Below are 19,340 nucleotides of genomic sequence, written 5' to 3'. Positions count from 1 at the left end.
AAGTGCTCTTTCTGTAGTGAGTCCCTCTGCTTTCCTGCTCTGAGGATGGAGAAGAACCCGTCACCGTGGCAGCACCTCCAGCCCTCTGGAAGGTGTTTTCAGGATGGTTTGAACAGGAGCCTTCATCCTTCTGTTCGTTGGCAAAAGAAAATCTGACTTGGCCTTGAAGCGTGTGCGTTACTCCGTCCCCACCCCTCTCCCAGCTCCACCATTTCCATGCAATTTCCCAGATTTCCCCGAGAGGGGGAGGTTCAAGGAACACATCTCTCGTCTGAATCATTTTTGCAACAAGCTTTTATTACTTTTTTTTTAAACCCATATAAGACAGACATTTCAGAAGAAAACAGCCCCAGAGCACACACTGCGCAAGACAACGGCAGGAGGCGCTCCACGCCGACCCTGCGAGGGGAGGGGGACTCCCCACTCGCTACTGTTTTGGAGGCGCAGAGCCCAGCCCGGGTCCCTTGGTCTAACTGTGCTTTCGATAAAGTCTGAATTTTCCCAGTTTTCTTATTTCATAAACACCCCATCTCTTTATATATAGCTATATGCCTTTATGTATATATGTACATGACTTCTTTTTCTTCTCAAAAATAAAATGGCCACCCCATCCGAGGGGGGGTCTCAGCAGCATTCACAGCGGTTGCAGCAGCGTGCCTTCTGTTCATGTTACAGACATGCAGCGTGGAGGAGAGGGTGCTGTGCCCGCCCACAGCAGGGAGACGGGATTTTAAGGGAGGGAAGTGATAAGGCTGAGCAGGAGATGGCAGATAACTAGGGTTTTTATGATGGAAAACATCTATTTGAGCTGCTTAGCTCATCCTGTTTTTGCAGCTCTGAAGAACACGAAGTGTGCACGATGAAGGTGCTGTATTCCTTCTAGGATCAGGGGCCAGGTGGACTCGGGGAAGAGACTTGTGAGGCTACACAAAGAAGCACGGGCTTGAATCGACCCAAGGACTTGGGAAGGCAGAGAACAGCGAAGAAATGGGTCTCTTAGAGGCTGGAATGGAAAACCGCCCTCACTTTGAAAGTTCACAGTCCTTCTCCCTCTGCCCTGGAGTGTCTCTGCCATCCTGGCTCCTGGCTCGAATTGTTTGGCTGGTTTTAGGTTTGAACCTAAGCAAGGAGTCAGTACAGATGTAGAGTCGGGAATCTGATCCACCCTGTCCAGGCGGTTTGACCTCACTTCTAGGAAGTCAGGGCCCAGGACCTTAGGTGGGCAGGAACTTTGTGACCCTCATCCCATGCTTGGGGGGCAGGCTGCCCTGTCCTTGTCCCACAATGCCGTGGTCCACTTCCTGGCAGGAGCAAGCCAGCAGCAGAGCCTCAAGCAAAGGCCCGGGTTCCTGACCTTCTCCAAAAACAAAAGGCACTGAGGTCAGCAGGAGGCCAGCCCCACGGCCGACAACGCTTCAGACCACGAAGGAGTCCCAAGTTGGCTGAGTTGGAGGGCACCCCACTCTGTAATCAAGGCAGCTCCTCTGGCAGCACTTGGAGATCCCAGTGTCCAGAGGGAGGGGCGAGGTGGTCCTGGAGGCTGGAGGAGAACCGAGGCAGCCAGGCCCGTGGCCGCTAGCTGGGGAGGCCTAAAGACAGCTTGGACTCGTTTACCTGCAACACGTTTTGGCTTCGACTGTCTGATTTCCGCTCTCAGCAGGAGACTTTAAAAATGGTTAAATGGCTGGTTTCCCCTTAGTGGAAACAATGAGGATGATGGCAATATTAAATTCAAAACTGCAACTTAAAAACAGAGCTGACGAAGGTGTGGCTGAAGACCACATGCACACAGATATAAATGCCTTTGGGTTTACACATGTACAGACTTGGGCCATCAGGGCCAGGGCCAGCTGCAGCTTCTCTGGAAATCTCTCAGGCAACCTCAGCTTTGGTGCTTCTGACCCAAGCCTCTGGGGCCAGTAGCTTTATGACCATCCCTTACCCATGAGCAACGGGCACCTGAGGATGGTGGGGGAAAATTCTCTTTTTTAAATATTTATTTATTTGACTGCACAGGGTCTTAGTTGTAGCACACGAGATGTTTTAGTTGAGGCGTGTGGGATCTAGCTCCCCGACTGGGGATCGAACCTGGGCCCCATGCATTGGGAGCTTGGAGTCTTAGCCACCGGATCACAAGGGAAGTCCCAGGACAATTCTTCTATGAGCACTGTCCTGTTTCAGAGGCTTAGCTCAGAACTGCTAAAGGAATATGCTACAGTTCTGGACTCATAAATAAAGAAACTGTGGATGGCAAATAAGAAACGAATTGAAGACTAAAGGCCAGAGAAAGAACATATCTCTAAAACCCTTTGCTTTGCCAGCTGGTGTAGGGAGAGGCAGCTATTTGGTTTGCGGAAGGCTTGCAGATGGCGAGACGAGGCGGCCGATCTTGCACACGAGCGTGCTACTCTGGGGTGATGTGCAGAGGCACAGATGGCGACGGGGAGGCCCCGCGCCTGCACGCACACGTGGCCGCCAGAGGCGTCATGCCACATCTGGAGCTGATGGGCAGGCACAGATGCACCCACCAGAGGTGTCCTGAGAAAGTGTCTGTTGCAAAATAATAATTAATAATAAAAATTAAATCCGTGGGCTTTCGGGAGAAGGGGAGGCCGGACTGGCTAGGCAGGTTTGCCCTGGGATTTTCTCAAGGCCTCCTCCAGTTTCTGCCTGAACTTGTTGTACTTCTTCTGCACTTGTTGGACCTTGTCCTGCTCCTCTTTCTCCAGGATCGTTAGGAAATTCTGGAGCTCAGGGATGGAGAAGGCGTCCCACTGGGTGGCGAGAGGGAGATTGGGGGAGAGAGAGAACAGGAGACAGGTTAGACATCGCGTGACGGAGGGGCCCTGCCAGCTCAGCTCCCCCTTCACACCGCTTGCTACGGAATAGGCAGGTGTGATGAACAAAGCTTGAGGTCTCCATGCCATACCAGCAACAGAATTTCAAATCCTGGCATCTTCTGGCTGAGAATTAGTAGACCATAAGCCCTGTTTTGATTGGCTTATGCTGTATTTTATTGGCTTCGGCCTTATTCATTGGAGAATCAATAATCTTAAATTTCTCGGTAGCAGCTGAGATCCTAACCGTGATGCTGGAGCTGCCTGAGACCCTGGTGACCGCCTGGAGCTGTCTGCTTTGGGGCTGACCAGCAACGGGTCCCCAGCATGCAGTCCTCAGAGTGACATCTGGAGGGGAGCTGGGCTTGGACTCAGGAGACTGGGCGTCAGCCTGGCTCCGCCGTGTGACCCTCAGCACAGAACTCCACCCTTCTCAGCTGTTTCCTCATCTGCCGTGGAATTAGGGTGTCCGCCTCCCGCGGCTGGCAGCGCAGATAATGAGATGAGTCACTTGCACAGCTCTGCAGGGCCTGGCGGGCCTGGGCCTGGCTGGCGGGACATGGCTTCTCAGGACAGAAGGCAAGTCTGGCTTTTCCTGGCTGACCCGGGAACTGACATCCCCGTGGGGTCAGGGACTTTGACTCCTAGGCTCGTTGAGCACAACGGAACATCAAGGTTTATCTGGTTTAATCTCCACATTGGAGAAATGAGAAAGCTCAAGTCCACAGAGGGAACCACGATCACAGAGCTTACAGCCGCAAAACTTGAACGAGAAGCCAGGCCTCTAAACCCCAGGCCTGTGAGGTTCCCATGGGGCCAGCAACACTCAAACAGTTTCTGTGGAATACTGTCCCAACAAAACCTCCCACTCTGTCAAACAGAGGGAGAGCAGAGCTTCCTGGTGGAGGCTGGAAAAAGACAGGCCTAGATCCCCCAAATTTCCACAGTGGCCCCCAAGACTGCTTCTGCAAACCCCAGGCCTGCACTGAAGGCCATGTGACAGACTGCAAGATGCACCCACTGCCATCCCAGGTACCCCAGAACGCGGGGAGCACCAGCTGGGTTTCACCCCACTTCACACCACAGGCTGGATGCTTCCCTTGAGGTAGTGAGGTCTGTTTTCAAGAACTAGAGAGAGAACTGAGTCAACAGTACCCATGCCTGGGGGAGCCCAGAGTTGGAGCTTGCTGGACCTTGGGACATCCTCAGGAGCGAAAATCTGGGTGGAACACAGGGAGGTTCTCAGCACCCCTCCACCCTGACTGTTCAGAAGTAGGCACATGGAATTCTGTCCTTCCACAGGCCTTGCCAGACAGGCCCTGACCTGCTCCCCGAGAGCGCTTACAAACAATCCTGACAAGCGCTGACCTTGGGCCACACTCGCCCCAGCTCAGCAGCTGCAGGGCGGCCTCCAGCTGCACTGGGGGGTGAGGACCACGCCCACCCAGCGAGGCAAGCCCCGTGGGCTGGGTCTGCACAACAGGCGGAGGCGCCCGGACCTACCTCCACCTCTCCAGTTTCGTTCTCCTTTAGCACAAAGCTGAGGACGTCCGTGTCAGGCCCGGCGAGTAAGCGCAGGTAGAGGGGGCAGTCAGCGATGGAGAGTTTCTGGAAGAGCACTGCAACATGTATATTACCATATGTGAGACAGATCGCCAGTCCAGGTTCGATGCATGAGACAGGGTGCTCAGGGCTGGTGCACTGGGATGACCCAGAGGGATGGGATGGGGAGGGAGGTGGGAGGGGGTTCAGGATGAGGAACACATGTGTACCCATGGCTGATTCATATCAATGTATGGCAAAAATCACCACAATATTGTAAAGTAATTAGCCTCCAATTAAAATAAATTAATTAAATTTAAAAAACTACTCAGTCTACAAATAGAGAACTATTTTCCTTCCTAGAGGAAGGGAAAATTCTTAATTGATTTAGGTTCAAAATGACAGTAAGACAAATAAACTCAAAAAAACAAAAAAGAAAAAAAGAGCACTGCAAACCAAGAGAGGGGGCTGGGCTCGCCTTGGAGTAGACGGGCAGGGGCTCAGGATGGCCGGGACCGATTGGGATGCAGGGGTGTTTGTAGCCATCCTTTCAACCTAACGAAAGGCGCCTGGCAGGAATAAAGGGTAACAACTGGTACCTTCGGAGTCTGCTAGGGTGGGAAGCGTGTTTCCATGCACGTCATCACCCCAAACGTTCGAGGGAGTGGTCCCATTCCACAGATTAGGAAGTGAACGCCCAGGGGTGGGTTTCCTGCAGCCACGTGTGAAGGGAGGGGCACGGTGGGCGGTCCGTGCGCAGACTTGACGCCACACGGGAGGCTGGGCTCAGGCGCCACTAGAAGCCCACCCCTCCCGCTCAAGTGTGACCGGCCTCGCCCAGCCAGAGTCGAAAAGGGTAGTTTCTGGGGGGGAGTTCGCTCGCTCCTACCTTGCCCATCCTTGTGTATCCGCTTGAAGAGCGCGAACTTCTGGGGATTGTCCACGACCATGAACTTCTTGAGCAGCCCCTGGATGACCTCGCTGACCGTGGTGCTGCTGCTGATGTGCAGCTGCTTGACGGCGTCGAGCGGCAGGTAGAATGAAGTGCGCTTGTCCGTGGCGGCCGCCGGGTCCACGTCCTTGATGGCGTCGTAGATGGACTGGGGCCGGATCCCGGCGGGCACCGTCACTGGCCGCCGCAGCTTCAGGTGCACCTTGATGAAGCCCGTGTAGCTGCCGTCCTCGCTCTGCCAGGGCGCAGGTTGGGTGCGGTCAGGGCGGGCCTGTCTCGCCGGATGTCCCACCTGCCACTCGGGCCGGGGCTCCAGACCCGCCGGGCTGCAGAGGCCTTTCCTGAGGCAGTGCCATCCCAGCCACACCCGCACCACCTGCCTCCCTGAGTTTCACACCCCCACCCCGCCTCTGCTGACCTAGGGATGCTGGCAGGGCAGCGGCAGGAGAAGGCCCGCAGGACCTAGCTACTGCTGCGGCTTCCCCTCCCCAGGGGCTCACGCTGCTTGCCCCAAATCCCCTGCCACCAGGCAGATGGGGCGATTGCTTCTGCTGAGTCCCCAGGCCAAGAGGCAGGGTCTGGAGTGGCCCTTCTGGTCGTCCCCTCCAAACCAAGGAGGAGCTCTGTGATAAGATCCTCGGAGAACCAGGGCACTGAATTTCCTCCTCCATCTCTCTCTAAAACCCTCGAGGCTTAAACCCCAGTACCTCTGCGACTGGATTGTTCTGGCGTCCATTCGGCTGACGCCCCAAAGAGCCAGTTGCCAGCAAACACCAGCAGGGGGCAGGGCTCCTCCAGCGTCTCCCTGAAGATGGCCTCTCTGAACCAGCATGAAGCTGGTGCCCTCCTCCCTCAGAGCTCTGCACACTCAGGCAGGCTGCCCCAGGCACAGGATGTGAGGATCAAGAAGGGGAGGGCTGCCTGCTCCCCTTGCCTAGGGCTTCCTGGGCCCCTAGTCACCTGCATAGCCTACATGTGCTTTGACACGTGGGCCCTAACGTATTTTATACTGAAGCTCAGAGAGGTTAAGGTTTCCCAAAGCTTCAATTTAGAGAAAGAGCCAGAGACGGAATCTGGGTCTCATTCCATACCCCAATCTGTTTCCCCAGAGCATGGACAGCCCAGGTCTTGGCCTCACATAAGCCTGGAGGCCTCCAGAGCCCCAAAGAAAGGGGAGCGCCGTCCCGGGGAGGGGAGCCCCAGGATTCCGAGGGGGAAGGGGGTGTGAGCGAGGTGGGGCAGGGATGGGGAGTGGGCGCAGATGCTCACCAGCTTCATGCCCAGGCAGTTCTTCTCCCGGGCGTTGTAGCTCTCAATCTTCTGCTTGATCTCCTGCAGAGTGGGCGGGCGCTGAGGCTCCTCGGGGGGCTTACAGTCATTCTGGAACAGACACAGATGTGAGGGTGGACACATGTATCACACATGCTTCTCAGGATGAGAAAGGGAGTGACCGCTTCCACCCAAAGGCCTCTCCAACCAAGAGTAAGTAAGCACCAGAACCACGGAGCGAATGGGATGGACTCAGGCTGAGAACAGTCGAAGGTCAAATGCCAGCTGTGGTAACTGCCTGGCCGGCTACCCCCAGGAAGTGGCTGAAACCTTTCTTGGTGCCAATCTCCCTCGCCTGTGAAATGGGGGCCATACCCCACTCTTCAGGCTTGTTGCAAGACGGACACATAGGCACTGGGTATGAATCTGCTGAGTCGGCAAAGCTGTTTTGCTCATTGAGGGCTGCTACGGAAAGATGCATTCAGATGCTATGGGAGACGCAAAGACACGCAAGCCGTAGTCGTCTCCTCAAAGAAGTAACAATACAGCTGGAGAGAGGCGTGCACACACGGTCCCAGCGTGTGCTGAAGGGAACGACAGCAGTTCTTCCACGCCGAGTGGGCCAAGGGCACACGGACATCAGCTCAGGCCCCAGGGCTTCCCTGGTGGCTCAGACAGGAAAGAATCTGCCTGCAATGCGGGAGACCCGGGTTTGATCCCTGAGTTGGGAAGGTCCCCTGGAGAAGGAAATGGCAATCCACTCCAGTATTCTTGCCTGGGAGATCCCACGGACAGAGGAGCCTGGCGGGCTACAGACCACGGGGTCTCAAAGAGTTGGACACGACTGAGCAACTAATACACACACACACATATACACACACATATGTACACACACACACACACACATATGCGTATTTATCAAACGAATGCACAACTGGTGGGAGCAGGGGGTGCAGCCTTCTCTGATAACCGAGGGGATGACGCTTCTCTGCTGGGGCTCAGGGTTGGCCTGGGTTTACCGAGAGCCTCCTCTGTGCCAAGTGCTCGGTATGCATTGTCTCAGTTAATCCTCAGAACCAAACTGCAAGATCGAGTTTATCACCCACATTTCACAGGTGAGACAACCGAGACTCAGAGGAGGTTAGGAACGTGCCTCCAGCCCTACAGTCTGCAGAGCTAAAAGGGACTCTGTTCTGCTGCGTTCTTCCCACGACACCACAATGGATTCTTCTGACCGCACCCCTGCCCCAGACCCCCTGCAGGAAGAATGAAGCTGAGGACGTGAAGCTCAGTGTCCCGGGGAGAATTCTGGGGTCTCAGCAGCTCTATCCGCTTGTCAGTTCCCTGAGTTTCTCTCGAGTCCGCTGCCGCCCACCCTCCTAGCTTTGTCTTCATGTTGTTCCTGGGCAGCTGAGCGTGCGGGAGCCACAGTTTGCAGGAATAAACAGGCATGTCGAAATCGGCCTAGAATTTGCCTGTCTCAGAAACCCAGTGGACCCCAGGGCGGGTTGGGATTCTCCTTTGGCAAATGAGGAAACTGAAGCCCAGAGGGCGATCATTGTCTCCTGGCTGCCATCATGCAGCACCAACCTGTGGGCGTCTGTCTGCTTTGGCTGGGGAATTTCACAGCCATGCTGCCATCACAGCATCACCCAGCTGAACAGGTCGGATTCCTGGGGCAGAGCTGCCCGTCTCACCAGCCCGTGGGAGACAAGTCACACTGAGCAGGACGCGTTCACTTCCTGCTCGCACTTTCCAACCCCACAGGGCCGGTAAGACATCAAGCTCGGGCTGGGGGGGGAGCTGGCGTGCCTCCCACACCCGGCCCTCAGCGCGGAGATGCGCTGACACCCTTTTTCCATCACAGCGTCTTCCGCGGGCCTGTCTGCCCCTCTCTGTACTCTTCTCTGAGGAGGCTGGTCAGAAGAGCACTGTGCATCCACACACTATCTCCTACACACTAAATGTGCTGTTCCTATTTTAAAGGTTACAGACAGAAGCTCAGACGCGTTAAGGAACGCGTGTGTGGTCCCACTGCTAGTAAGCATCTGCGTGGGGCCTGTCACCCAGCCCGTCAAGTCTGCCTGACGGTGCTCTTCTCACCATGTGGTCACCCCAGGACAGCCCACATCTGCCGCCCCCACAGTGATCACTGAAATTCCACGCTCTGAGGCGGGGATGAGCAGCTTCCTCACCAAGACCGATACATTACTGACCTGTGAAATGTTCAGCTAAGGTGTATCTGATTGGTGGGTCCCCAGAAGCCTCAGGACCTGGGGCCACCGTGTCACCCGAGAAGATGTCAAGGAGGGACTCCTGTCTCCCAGCGAAAAGCACCAGGATTCCAGGAAAGGGCTCGCCCTTCTCCTATGTGGCCACTCAGATCCCTGGGACAGGTCCATCGAGGACCACCCAGGAGGAGTAGTCCCTGGGGGACTCCCTTCTGCTGGAGGGGAGTAGCAGCTGGTGTGAGCTGCACATCTGTCTTCATTCGCTGTCGACTTGCTCCCCAGGGACCCTCACAGTGAAGCATCTCATTCCTTGTCCCTCCCCACTTGGTTCCTGGAGACCTCACCCCAGCCCCCAGCCCGCTGGGCACCTCTCTATGGGACCGGGTGCGCCTGCTGCCCTCTGAGAACTTCCAGTCAGAAAGGCCAGCATCCAGTTATTATTACACACGCTGTATTCCTTTCATCTATGAAACATGCAGGCTCCTGCTCCTTAGGGGTTAACAGCCTTCTCAGGCTCCTCTATAAAAAAGAGCTAAGTGATGGAGAGAAAACTCTAGCAGCTCCTAGAAGATCTCTCTTGGTTTCCAAATGAGCTACAGCCATTTCCCTGTTAGAAAGGGCAGCCGCATCATGGCTTTCAAAGGCCAGTATTCCAGCCTATTTTTGAACAGTAAGAGTCAGAGCGGACTTAACCTAAAGATTTTCCTTCCTGTTCTCTTTCCCATCAGCAGACCATCTATCCCCCGCTTCCCACCACAAACCTGGGGAAGTGACGCAAGCGGCTGTGGGCACCCTCTGCAGGACTGACGCAGAAGACAGCCGTCCTGCCTTCCGCCCCATCCGGGAGTGCCAGGAGCCCTGTCTGGCCGGCACGCTCGATCTCCCAGCCTCAGACGGCAGCATCCCAGGCTGCTGCCCACACCAGGGCTGGCAGGCAAGATCTAACCCGTGGACTGAATGAATCAGCTCCCGAAGCAGCCAGTCAGCCAGCCATAGCCAGCACCGTCCGCTCCCCTTTCCCATTCCAGAGAGGGCAGAAAATCTAGACCAGTGCTTCTTCAACTTGCGGCACGTGGACTCCTCTGGGGGAGCCTCAGAAACACAGCAACACCTGGGCCCCCTCCTGGAGGTTCTGATTTAAGTGGTCTGGGGTGCAGCCTGGGCAGACGGATTTTAAAAATCTCCCAGGCGATGCTAATGTGCAGCAGTGTTGGAGAAGAACTCCCAGGCAATTTCAGACCTCCAGGGTCCCCATCCAGCTGCAGGGTTAACACTTTGGCACCCACAGGTATCCACCGCCCCCAGGGTTTACCGAGAAGGCAATATCCAGTGTCTGCAGTCTTCAGAAGGTAAGTCAAAGACCCCACTTTCTATTCACCTGCCGAATTCTCAGATCCTCAAAGTGAAAGATTTGCCTATATCTATGGCTACGAAGCTAGAAACCAGACAGTTTTGTTTCCGGGGGTGGCCCAAGATGGAGACAGAATGGGAAATTGACTCTGTTATGGTTTTAAAAATACAGGCATTGTCCTGCGAGGTGTCTCTCCCAGGAGGCTGACACATCTCGGTGTCTCTGGCACGGATGCTCTGATGAAGCTCCTGGCATGGGTGGCAGATGGTTGAGCTGTTCCTAATGCACCCAGCACATCCAGGGCACTGGTGAAAGCAGATTTGTGTTCCTAGGCCCTAAGCCATGGAAAGGACAGTGTCCTCTCTCAACTCTCAGGGTTATTGGGGCACAGCCAGGTGAAGAGGCTGGGTGCTAGGCCTCAGAGTAGAGGCTCATCCTGAGACAGTGATCCTCAAACTTTTCAGTTTAAGTAGCCATCACACCAAAAGAAGAGAGGACCATCCTCTGGTGGTCTGGGGCCCATCTCAGAGCAGATTTACCCCAAGCTGAAGTTTACTTTAAGAAAAAACCCAAACACCGGCTAATCTTGCATTTCGATCAATGATATAAAGTCTTAATTTGGGTCACTGAGAAGTGACCCAGTGAGCTGAGAAGACGCTGAGTGAAGCTGGTGGCTTTTAGTCTCCCCTGCTGAACACACGGAGGCCCACAAAGCCCCAGCAACGCGGGGGACCCCCAGAGTGAGGAGTGGGCTGAGGAGAACCTGCTAGAGCCGTCAGATACATTCAGGCCTTTTTTTTCTTCTGGACCTAAATCACACAAACCACATTTTTTTTGCCAGAAATTTCACTTTTCCTGTTTTTAAACTCATCCGCCTCTCCTTGCACACTGCATTCACCATCTTACTCCTGTCTAAAGTCCCTCAGCTCTTAAGGCCTCTCTGATCATCTCAGCCCTGAATGATAACAACGATGCTTTACTGTTATTTACTGGCTAGCTCTGTGCAGGTACTGTTCTCACTTAGCCTGTCCTGTTGGCTCATTTCACTCTCGCCACAAGTTCATGAGAAATATACACTTATTATGCTCATTTCACACATGAGGAAACAGCTTTAACCCAGGAAGGTTAAAGCTAACCTACATCCAAAGCTAACACTACACCGTTCTGCACTTAAATCCCATCTACTTATACTAACCTCCGAGGAGACCACCCAGCTTGGTTTTTCTTCCCAACTAGGCTGAAGCTCCCTAATGACTTACACCATACGTAGGTCTCTGCTCTATGCCAGATGGCCCTGGGCACGAAGCAGATAATAAATGTTTGCTCAAGAACTTGCAATGGCCCCATTGCCATGTGGGGAGAAAACAGTCTCACTTTCTGCTAGGAATTACAGTGCGGTGAGTCTGGCACTGCAATCTGGACTGAGTTCTGTGAGAGAAGCACCCCTCTTCTCCACCCTGGAATCCCAGAGCTGAGTTCCAGCTTGGCACAGGTTAGAGGCTTAGGCAACACCTACAGGATGAGCATGAGCCTGTGTTCAGATTCTGACTCCCACTGCTAACAAAGCGATCTTGAGAGAATTTGAGCGTGTCTTTAAGCCTTAGGTTCCTCATCTCTGTGAATCATTTATTGTCTCATACTGAAGTAAAGGTAAAGCCAAATGAAATAGGGGGCATCCTGGAAATGATCGAACCCATCCAAAGACATGCGCTCTATTACTCCAGGAATACAGAGTCCCACCTCCGTGAGCCAACCTCATTTCTCACTTTCCTGGAGCACTCCCTTTAGACTGGCCCCTGTGCCAAAGGGTTTGTTCATTCCTTTCTCTACACTAGTGCTTAGCAAATTTTCTGTAAAGGCCAGGCAGCAAATATTTCAGGCTCTGCAGTTTATCTAGTCTCCATTGCGACTCGTCTCTGCCGTGGTAGCGGACAGTGATCACAGAATGAGTGTAGTTTCAATAAAACTTTATTTGTGGATTCTGGCCCACGGACAGTGGCTTGCCACCTCTGGTCTACTCTGCTGTCTGTGTGGTCTCTCTGCCTAGAATTCACAACCCTCATCTCCCCTAGCTCCATCTTCTCTGTGTAGGACGTTTCTCGGGCCTGCTGTGATCTCCTCATTCTCTGCTCTCCTCATCTCTTAGATCCCCGACACTTGAATTCCCCAATGGAGAAAGGCACATACAGGTTTGAACTGGTCCTCAACTTTCTCCTGATAGCATGGTTGTCTGCAGTGTGTTTCCGCCCACCACCAGTGGATGGGCCTCTGGCAACTTCACTAGACAAAGGCTTTTCACTTTATCGGAGTTCGCTCTCTCCACCCTTCCCTCATGAGGAGGTAGCAAGCTGGCTGAGGAAAGGTGCAGGCACGCTCACCACTGGCTCAGAGACACTCTCAGACACCAGCCCCATGACCTCAAAGCCTCAGATTCCCGTCATAGCAAACCTGCAAATCCCCACATGCCATGGACCTCTGCAGCTGCCTACTAACGTTACCTCCACCACTCCAAGAACCTGGGGAGGTGCCTTCACAGCCTGTATGGCTACTTCAGCATCGAATTATGCACTGCCTTTTATTGTTTAATTATTGTTCCACATGTGTTAATCTCAACTCTCCAGTTAGACACTCCCTGGAGGGAGTCAGATGTGACATCTGAGGATTAGTCTTCTTTTGCAGCCCCTGCAGGGGCTCAGTGGAGATAACTAGGCTGACCTCCAAGGGCATGACAGATAAATAAATACCTGCTGATTGAGTGGCAGGGAAAGAGTGGACTAGCTAAGCTGGTACTCAGCCCGGCAAGGACACCAGCCAGGACCAGGAGCACCTCACACCGACCTGCGCTGCGAGGGGCACATGCCGAGAAGGTGTGGGCTGTGTGGGAAGCTGTCAGCTCTTGGCAGCTTCTCGCTGAGGATGAACACAAGACCATCAAATGATCTGTAACCTCTGGTGAGTCACTTCTCCTCCCAGGGCCTCAGTTTCCTCACCTGTGAAATCATGAAGCCAGACCAGAGAAGCTCTAAGGCCCCTCTGCAACACTAAGATTTTACACAGAAGGTGGGACAGGGTGGTTTCTTTCATCACTGCTTCCTCTTCTGTTTCAGAGAACTGGGTGTGGGCTGGGGGCCTCTTCGAGGAGCGCTGGGGCTGGATGGTCCGAGCTGCAGCAGTGATGACGGGTCTACGGCCGCGCTCAGAACCTGCCCAGCGTTTCTCCCTGACTTGACTTTGCTCCTTCCTTGCCACTGGCTTCTCTATGTGTCTGCCAGACCCCACGCTGCCCGAGTTCGAGTAGGTCCACAGCTTCTGAAGTCACACAGTTCAAGAAAGCAAAACAAAAACTCTCCCGGAAGCTGGTCACCATGAGCCTTTGCCACATTTCCTCTTTCTTAGCTCTTAGCAAATCTGTCAGCAGCAGTTCTTGTGCCCCTTGGGTGGAAACCATCTCCAGCCTCTGTCTGGGAAGAGAGCCTCTGGCAGCCGCTGCAGGGGAATGACCACCTATAGACACCTTCCGCTCTGGTCTGCTGCCCACAGCCAGCCTGACCCCAACCCTGGGGTCTCAACTCAGCTCATCCTAAGAAGGAACCTCTGAAGGAAAGGAGTGGGCACCTGCCGGCTGGGCTGGGTTCAGAACACCCTGCTCGATGTCCTGGTCACATTGAAGGCTCACTGGCCCCTTTGTGATAGCCTAAATCAAACGGGAAAGAGGAAGCTGGTGGAGCTTCACCACAGGTCCTGATGAGCTGGGTTCCCAGCCTCACCCATGGCAGTGGGTTGATTCTCACAAGTCCCTCTATGGAGCTGTCCAGTGTTCCGAAATAAAAGAACCAGAAACTCCTAAACTATGGTCCCTGACAGGTTATTCCCAAAAGGGGAATAGGAAGGAAGCATGCGTCAGTTGCTCTGTCATGTTTGACTTTTTGTGACCCCATGGACTGTAGCCTGCCAGGCTCCTCGGTCCATGGGATTCTCCAGGCAAGAATACTGGAGTGGGTTGCCATTTCCTTCTCCAAGGGATCTTCCCAACCCAACTCCAAGGGATTGAACCTGGGTCTCCTGCATTGCAGGCAGATTCTTTACCCTCTGAGCCACCAGGGAAGCCTAACAAGCAGAACAAGCAGAACCATGTGGAATTTGAGTTGCTTTGGGGGGATATAGAGGAGAAGCAATTAAAAAAAAAAAAAAAACAAAACAGAAGGAAACTAGAAAGAGACTGAAGTCACCAAAGACAAAATATGGAGCAGATGGTCCATGTGGACAGTCAGTCAACAGTGACTGATTGAACTGCTCGTGGGTTGGGGGCTGTGAAAGGCACCTTGGGACATGTGCACCCATCCTTGGAGCCCAGGGGTTATCGGAGGAGGGGAGACAGAGACGCATGTCCTGTGGACACCAGAAGAAGCATGGCACGAGCTGGGACCAGCCTGGGTTCAACCCAGGCAGCCCAGCCCAGCTCCGAGTGTAGGGGGGTCCTGCCCGTGGACTCTGGGCTGCCAGCATGTCCCAGAGCCATCCCGGCATCCCTCGTGTTTTCACACAGCCCTCTCAGTCTACACGCAGGAGCAGGCCGTCTGGAGTAGCAGGAGCCCCATGCAGGAGGCTGGGAGAGCCCTGTGCCTGGGAGCTGAGGCATTTCAATTCAGGCCTGCAGTTACCTCATCATCTTAGTGAGGCATTCTCAGGGTTCACGGTCATAATCTCATTTAGTCCTCAAAATAATGAGGGGTATGTTGCTACCCACTGAGCCATGCTGCCGGCACATCTGGCCGTAGGTTGGCTTCTGCCAGCCATACCCTTGGTCGTCTGTGAACGTGGGCAAGTCAATCTCACTGAGACTCAGGTTGCTTTGCCTGAGAAATGCAGGTAAGCAGGTCTTCTTTACACATTTACTGCAGAGATGGACTGGGATCGCACGTCTGGAAGCGCTTAGCACAGTGTAAGTACATAGTAAGCGCTCAATGAATGGCAGCCGGCACACAGCCATGGTACCCGCCAGCAAGATCAGTAGCATACACCTGGAGGGCAAAGGGAAGTTTGGCTGTGGGGACTGATCCTCCCCCAAGAAGACGTGGAGTCTTCTTCCTCTGACCCTGGACCCCTGACAGGCCTTTCAGTCTGGCCCACATTATGACTCTTGGATATCTACTTTCCTCTTCAGGGCTGTAGGCCCCTTTCTCCATAAAAAAGGTATTGGAAATTATATGTTCCAATTGGTATAAGAACAAATACATTAATGTCATAAAGTACTTCCTTCAACTTAAAAATTCATTTTTTCCTCCTGATTTTAAAAGGAATGAAAATATTTCTGTGGGCGCCTCAAATATTTCAGGCCCCTGGATAAGCAGGGGGTGTCTTCAGCTCGAGTCCCAGGTAGGGTGACCAGCTATCCCAGTTTGCTTGGGACTGAGTTTTCTCAGGATGTGGGACTTCCAGTGCAAAATCAGGAGAGTCCTGGGCAAACCCTAGCCCCTGGGACCCCCTCTCAGTCCTAGAGGGCCTCGCTCCCTCTCTTCCTCTGTCTCCTGTGGGCCCAGGACACTGCTTGTTCTTCCGTCCTCCGTAAAGCTGCATCCTTGCACTCCACCCGGGAGGGGCTCCAGACAGGCCCTGCCCCTGCCCCACCCCGGCCTGGCCTGGACACAGGGGTGCTGGCTTCTGCTCAAGATCAGCACACTTCCCTGCAGCTTGGATACAGAACAGAAGCTTCGTGAGGGCAGAGACGGCCTTGTTCACAGACACAGTTCCTAGAACGGCACCTGGCGCACAGGAGGGGCCATTAAATATTTGCTTAATGAATAAAACACCAAGAAGCAATATGACACACACATGCACGTGCACACCAAACCCCAAAAACAGATCTAGGGAAATGAAAGGCTCCAGAGTCGTCTAAGGGGCCCAGAGGATTCCTGCTGCACGGCTAACCATCTGCTTACTCCTGGGACAGTAACTAGAAAGAGGAGATGCCTGGACTCTATATCCAAGGGTGGATGATGCAAACTCCTTCCACTTCTGTTCTCCCCTCTCCTGGGCCTTCATGAAGCAGGCCCCTCTTTGTAGCTCAGAGGTCTAAAGTGTGAATCCAGGCAGAATGGGGTGACACCCATTCTGCTTCAGTGGCCACAGGAATTTTCCCTTGGGTCATTCTCTTGTGCCCTCAAGAGTTTCTAGGACATGAGAAAGTCTGTTTTTCAGTTAGTTTTCCTCACTGGATTTCCTTCTAGGTCCCTGTCCCCTCTGTCTCCCTGACATCTTAGCTTGATCATTCGGGATGAGAGGTTTTCCTCTTCATCTGAGCCCCCAGAACTGATATATCTTTTTGGGATACTTTTCCACTTCTGTCTAGAATTAGTGGACTTTTAAACAACAGCAGCTTATGCCCCAATTATTCCAGCACTGGCTTCATCTTCTATATAGTAGCATGAGCTGTCTAACCCTATCTTCACCAGTAGACCATGAGCACCCCAACACCAGGAGCATTTCCATCTCCGTGTTCCCGGAGAACCCAGGACGAGAGCACTGCACAGTGAATCAGGGAAGATGGTAGGCAGGGTGAGTGAGTGGGTCCCCACACCTCGGCCCAGACTCCAGTCCCTGCAAAGGCTGGACTTGGCTCTTTTAGAGTCAATTTAAAGAGGATTCCATTGCAAATCATATGTCTGAAAAGGGAATCAAGATCCAGAATATATAAAGAGCCCCTATAATTCACAACAGAAAAACAACAGCCCCATTAAAAATGGACAAAGGAATTGAATAGATACAGTCTTCAAAACATTAAATAGTCTTCAAAAGATTAAACATGAAATCACCATATTATCCAGCTATTCCACTTCTGAATATAAACCCAAAGAAGTGAAAGCAGGGCCTGAACAGAGATTTGCACACTCATGTTCATAGCAGAATGGCTCTCAATAGCCAAAACGTGGAAGCAACCCATTGATGGATAGCTGGATAAACAAAATGTGATGCATACACACAGTGGAATATTACTCATCCATAAAAAGGAAGGAAATTCTGACACATGTTACAACACGGATGAACCTTGACAACATTATACTAAGTGAAAGAAGCCAGTCAAAAAGACAAATACCTTATGATTCCACTTATATGAGGTTCCTAGAGTAATCAAAGAGACAGAAAGTAGAATAGTGGTTGCCAGGCACTGTGGGGAGGAAGCAAAGAGGAGTCAGAGTCTAATGGGTACAGAGTTCAGAAGATGGAAAAGTTCCAGAGAGGATGGTGATGATGGTGGTACAAACATGTGAAGGTGCTTAATGCCACAGAAATACACACTTAGAGATGGCTAAAATGATAATATACATGTGTTTTATATATATATAATTACAATAAAAAAAAGAAGATTTGCAATATGTAAGGCAAATGCTAACAAGTATGAAAGAGGAAATTAACAGTAACACAGTAATAGTGGGCAACTTTAATACCCCACTCACACCTATGGATATCAACTAAACAGCAAATTAGCAAGGAAACACAAACTTTAAATGATACAATGGACCACTTAGACCTAATTGATATCTATAGGACAGATCAGTCGCTCAGTCATGTCTGACTCTTTGCGACCCCATGAATCGCAGCACACCAGGCCTCCCTGTCCATCACCATCTCCTGGAGTTCACTCAGACTCATGTCCATCGAGTCAGTGATGCCATCCAGCCATCTCATCCTCTGTCATCCCTTTCTCCTCCTGCCCCCAATCCCTCCCAGCATCAGAGTCTTTTCCAAGGAGTCAACTCTTCGCATGAGGTGGCCAAAGTACTGGAGTTTCAGCTTTAGCATCATTCCTTCCAAAGAAATCCCAGGGCTGATCTCCTTCAGAATGGACTGGTTGGATCTCCTTGCAGTCCAAGGACATTTTACCCCAAAACAATGAATTTCACCTTTTTCTCAAGTGCACACAGAACATTCTCCAGGATAGATCACATCCTGGGCCAATGAATCTAGCCTTGGTAAATTCAAAAAAATTGAAATCATTTCAAGCATCTTTTCTGATCACAACACAGTAAGATTAGATGTCAACTGCAGGAAAAAAACTATTTAGGATACACATATATGGAGGCTAAACAACATGCTTCTGGATAACTAACAAGTCACAGAAGAAATCAAAAAAGAAATCAAACTATGCATAGAAACGAATGAAAATGAAAACACAACCAAAACCAACAGGATTCAATAAAAGCAGTGCTAAGAGGAGGGTTCATAGCAATACATGCTTACCTCAAGAAACAAGAGAAAAATCAAATAAATAACCTAACTTTACACCTAAAGCAACTAGAAAAAGAAGAAATGAAGAACCCCAGGGTTAGTAGAAGGAAAGAAATCATAAAAATTAGGGCAGAAATAAATGAAAAAGAAACAAAGGAGACTATAGCAAAATCAACAAAGCTAAAAGCTCGTTCTTTGAGAAGATAAAACAGACAAACCATTAGCCAGACTCATCAAGAAAAAAAGGGAGAAGAATCAAATCAACAAAATTAGAAATGAAAATGGAGAAATCACAACAGACAACACAGAAATACAAAGGATCACAAGAGGTTACTATCAGCAAATATATGCCAATGAAATGGACAACTTGGAAGAAATGGATGAATTCTTAGAAAAGTATGACCTTCCAAAACTGAACCAGGAAGAAATAGAAAATCTTAACAGACCCATCACAAGCACGGAAATAGAAACTGTAATCAAAAATCTTCCAACAAACAAAAGCCCAGGACCAGACGGCTTCACAGCTGAATTCTACCAAAAATTTAGAGAAGAGCTAACACCTATCCTACTCAAAGTCTTCCAGAAAATTGCAGAGGAAGGTAAACTGCCAAACTCTTTGTAGGAGGCCACCATCACCCTAATACCAAAACCTGACAAAGATGCCACAAAAAAGGAAAACTACAGGCCAATATCACCGATGAACATAGATGCAAAAATCCTTAACAAAATTCTAGCAAACAATTTAAAAAAAGAAGATTCCAAGGGCAGGGGAACCAGGAGGCCATGTAACCAGCTGGATTCACCTGGTTCTTTAAGGTTGGAATGTCTTTCACTTTCTCTATTCCAGGAAAATGAGGAGTCAATCCTGCTTCTAAGCAAGTGGGGCCTCCTCCCGGGACTTCTGGGACCAGACTCTTTTCTTAGGCCTGGCC

General features: G+C 51.7%; 1 protein-coding gene across 2 annotated transcripts in view; it reads right to left on the bottom strand.

Annotated features, from left to right (window-relative positions):
• Positions 1-268: 268 nt before the first annotated feature.
• Positions 269-19,340, bottom strand: part of RASSF5 (Ras association domain family member 5) — a 73,093-nt gene continuing 54,021 nt past the window's right edge. The window contains exons 3-6 of one of the 2 annotated variants that reach the window (XM_070384590.1): positions 6,601-6,711; positions 5,269-5,566; positions 4,341-4,456; positions 269-2,774 (exon numbers count right to left, since the gene is read on the bottom strand). In XM_070384590.1, the coding sequence (XP_070240691.1) occupies positions 2,622-2,774; positions 4,341-4,456; positions 5,269-5,566; positions 6,601-6,711 (678 nt within the window). In that variant the 3' untranslated portion in view covers positions 269-2,621. The remainder of the gene's footprint in view (positions 2,775-4,340; positions 4,457-5,268; positions 5,567-6,600; positions 6,712-19,340) is intronic. The other variant, XM_014476969.2, reaches the window with a different exon arrangement.

This window comes from Bos mutus, chromosome 16, assembly GCF_027580195.1.
Source record: "Bos mutus isolate GX-2022 chromosome 16, NWIPB_WYAK_1.1, whole genome shotgun sequence".
Taxonomy (NCBI): domain Eukaryota; kingdom Metazoa; phylum Chordata; class Mammalia; order Artiodactyla; family Bovidae; genus Bos; species Bos mutus.
Note: the sequence above shows the minus strand (reverse complement) of the source record. Positions and strands in the feature narration are given on the sequence as shown.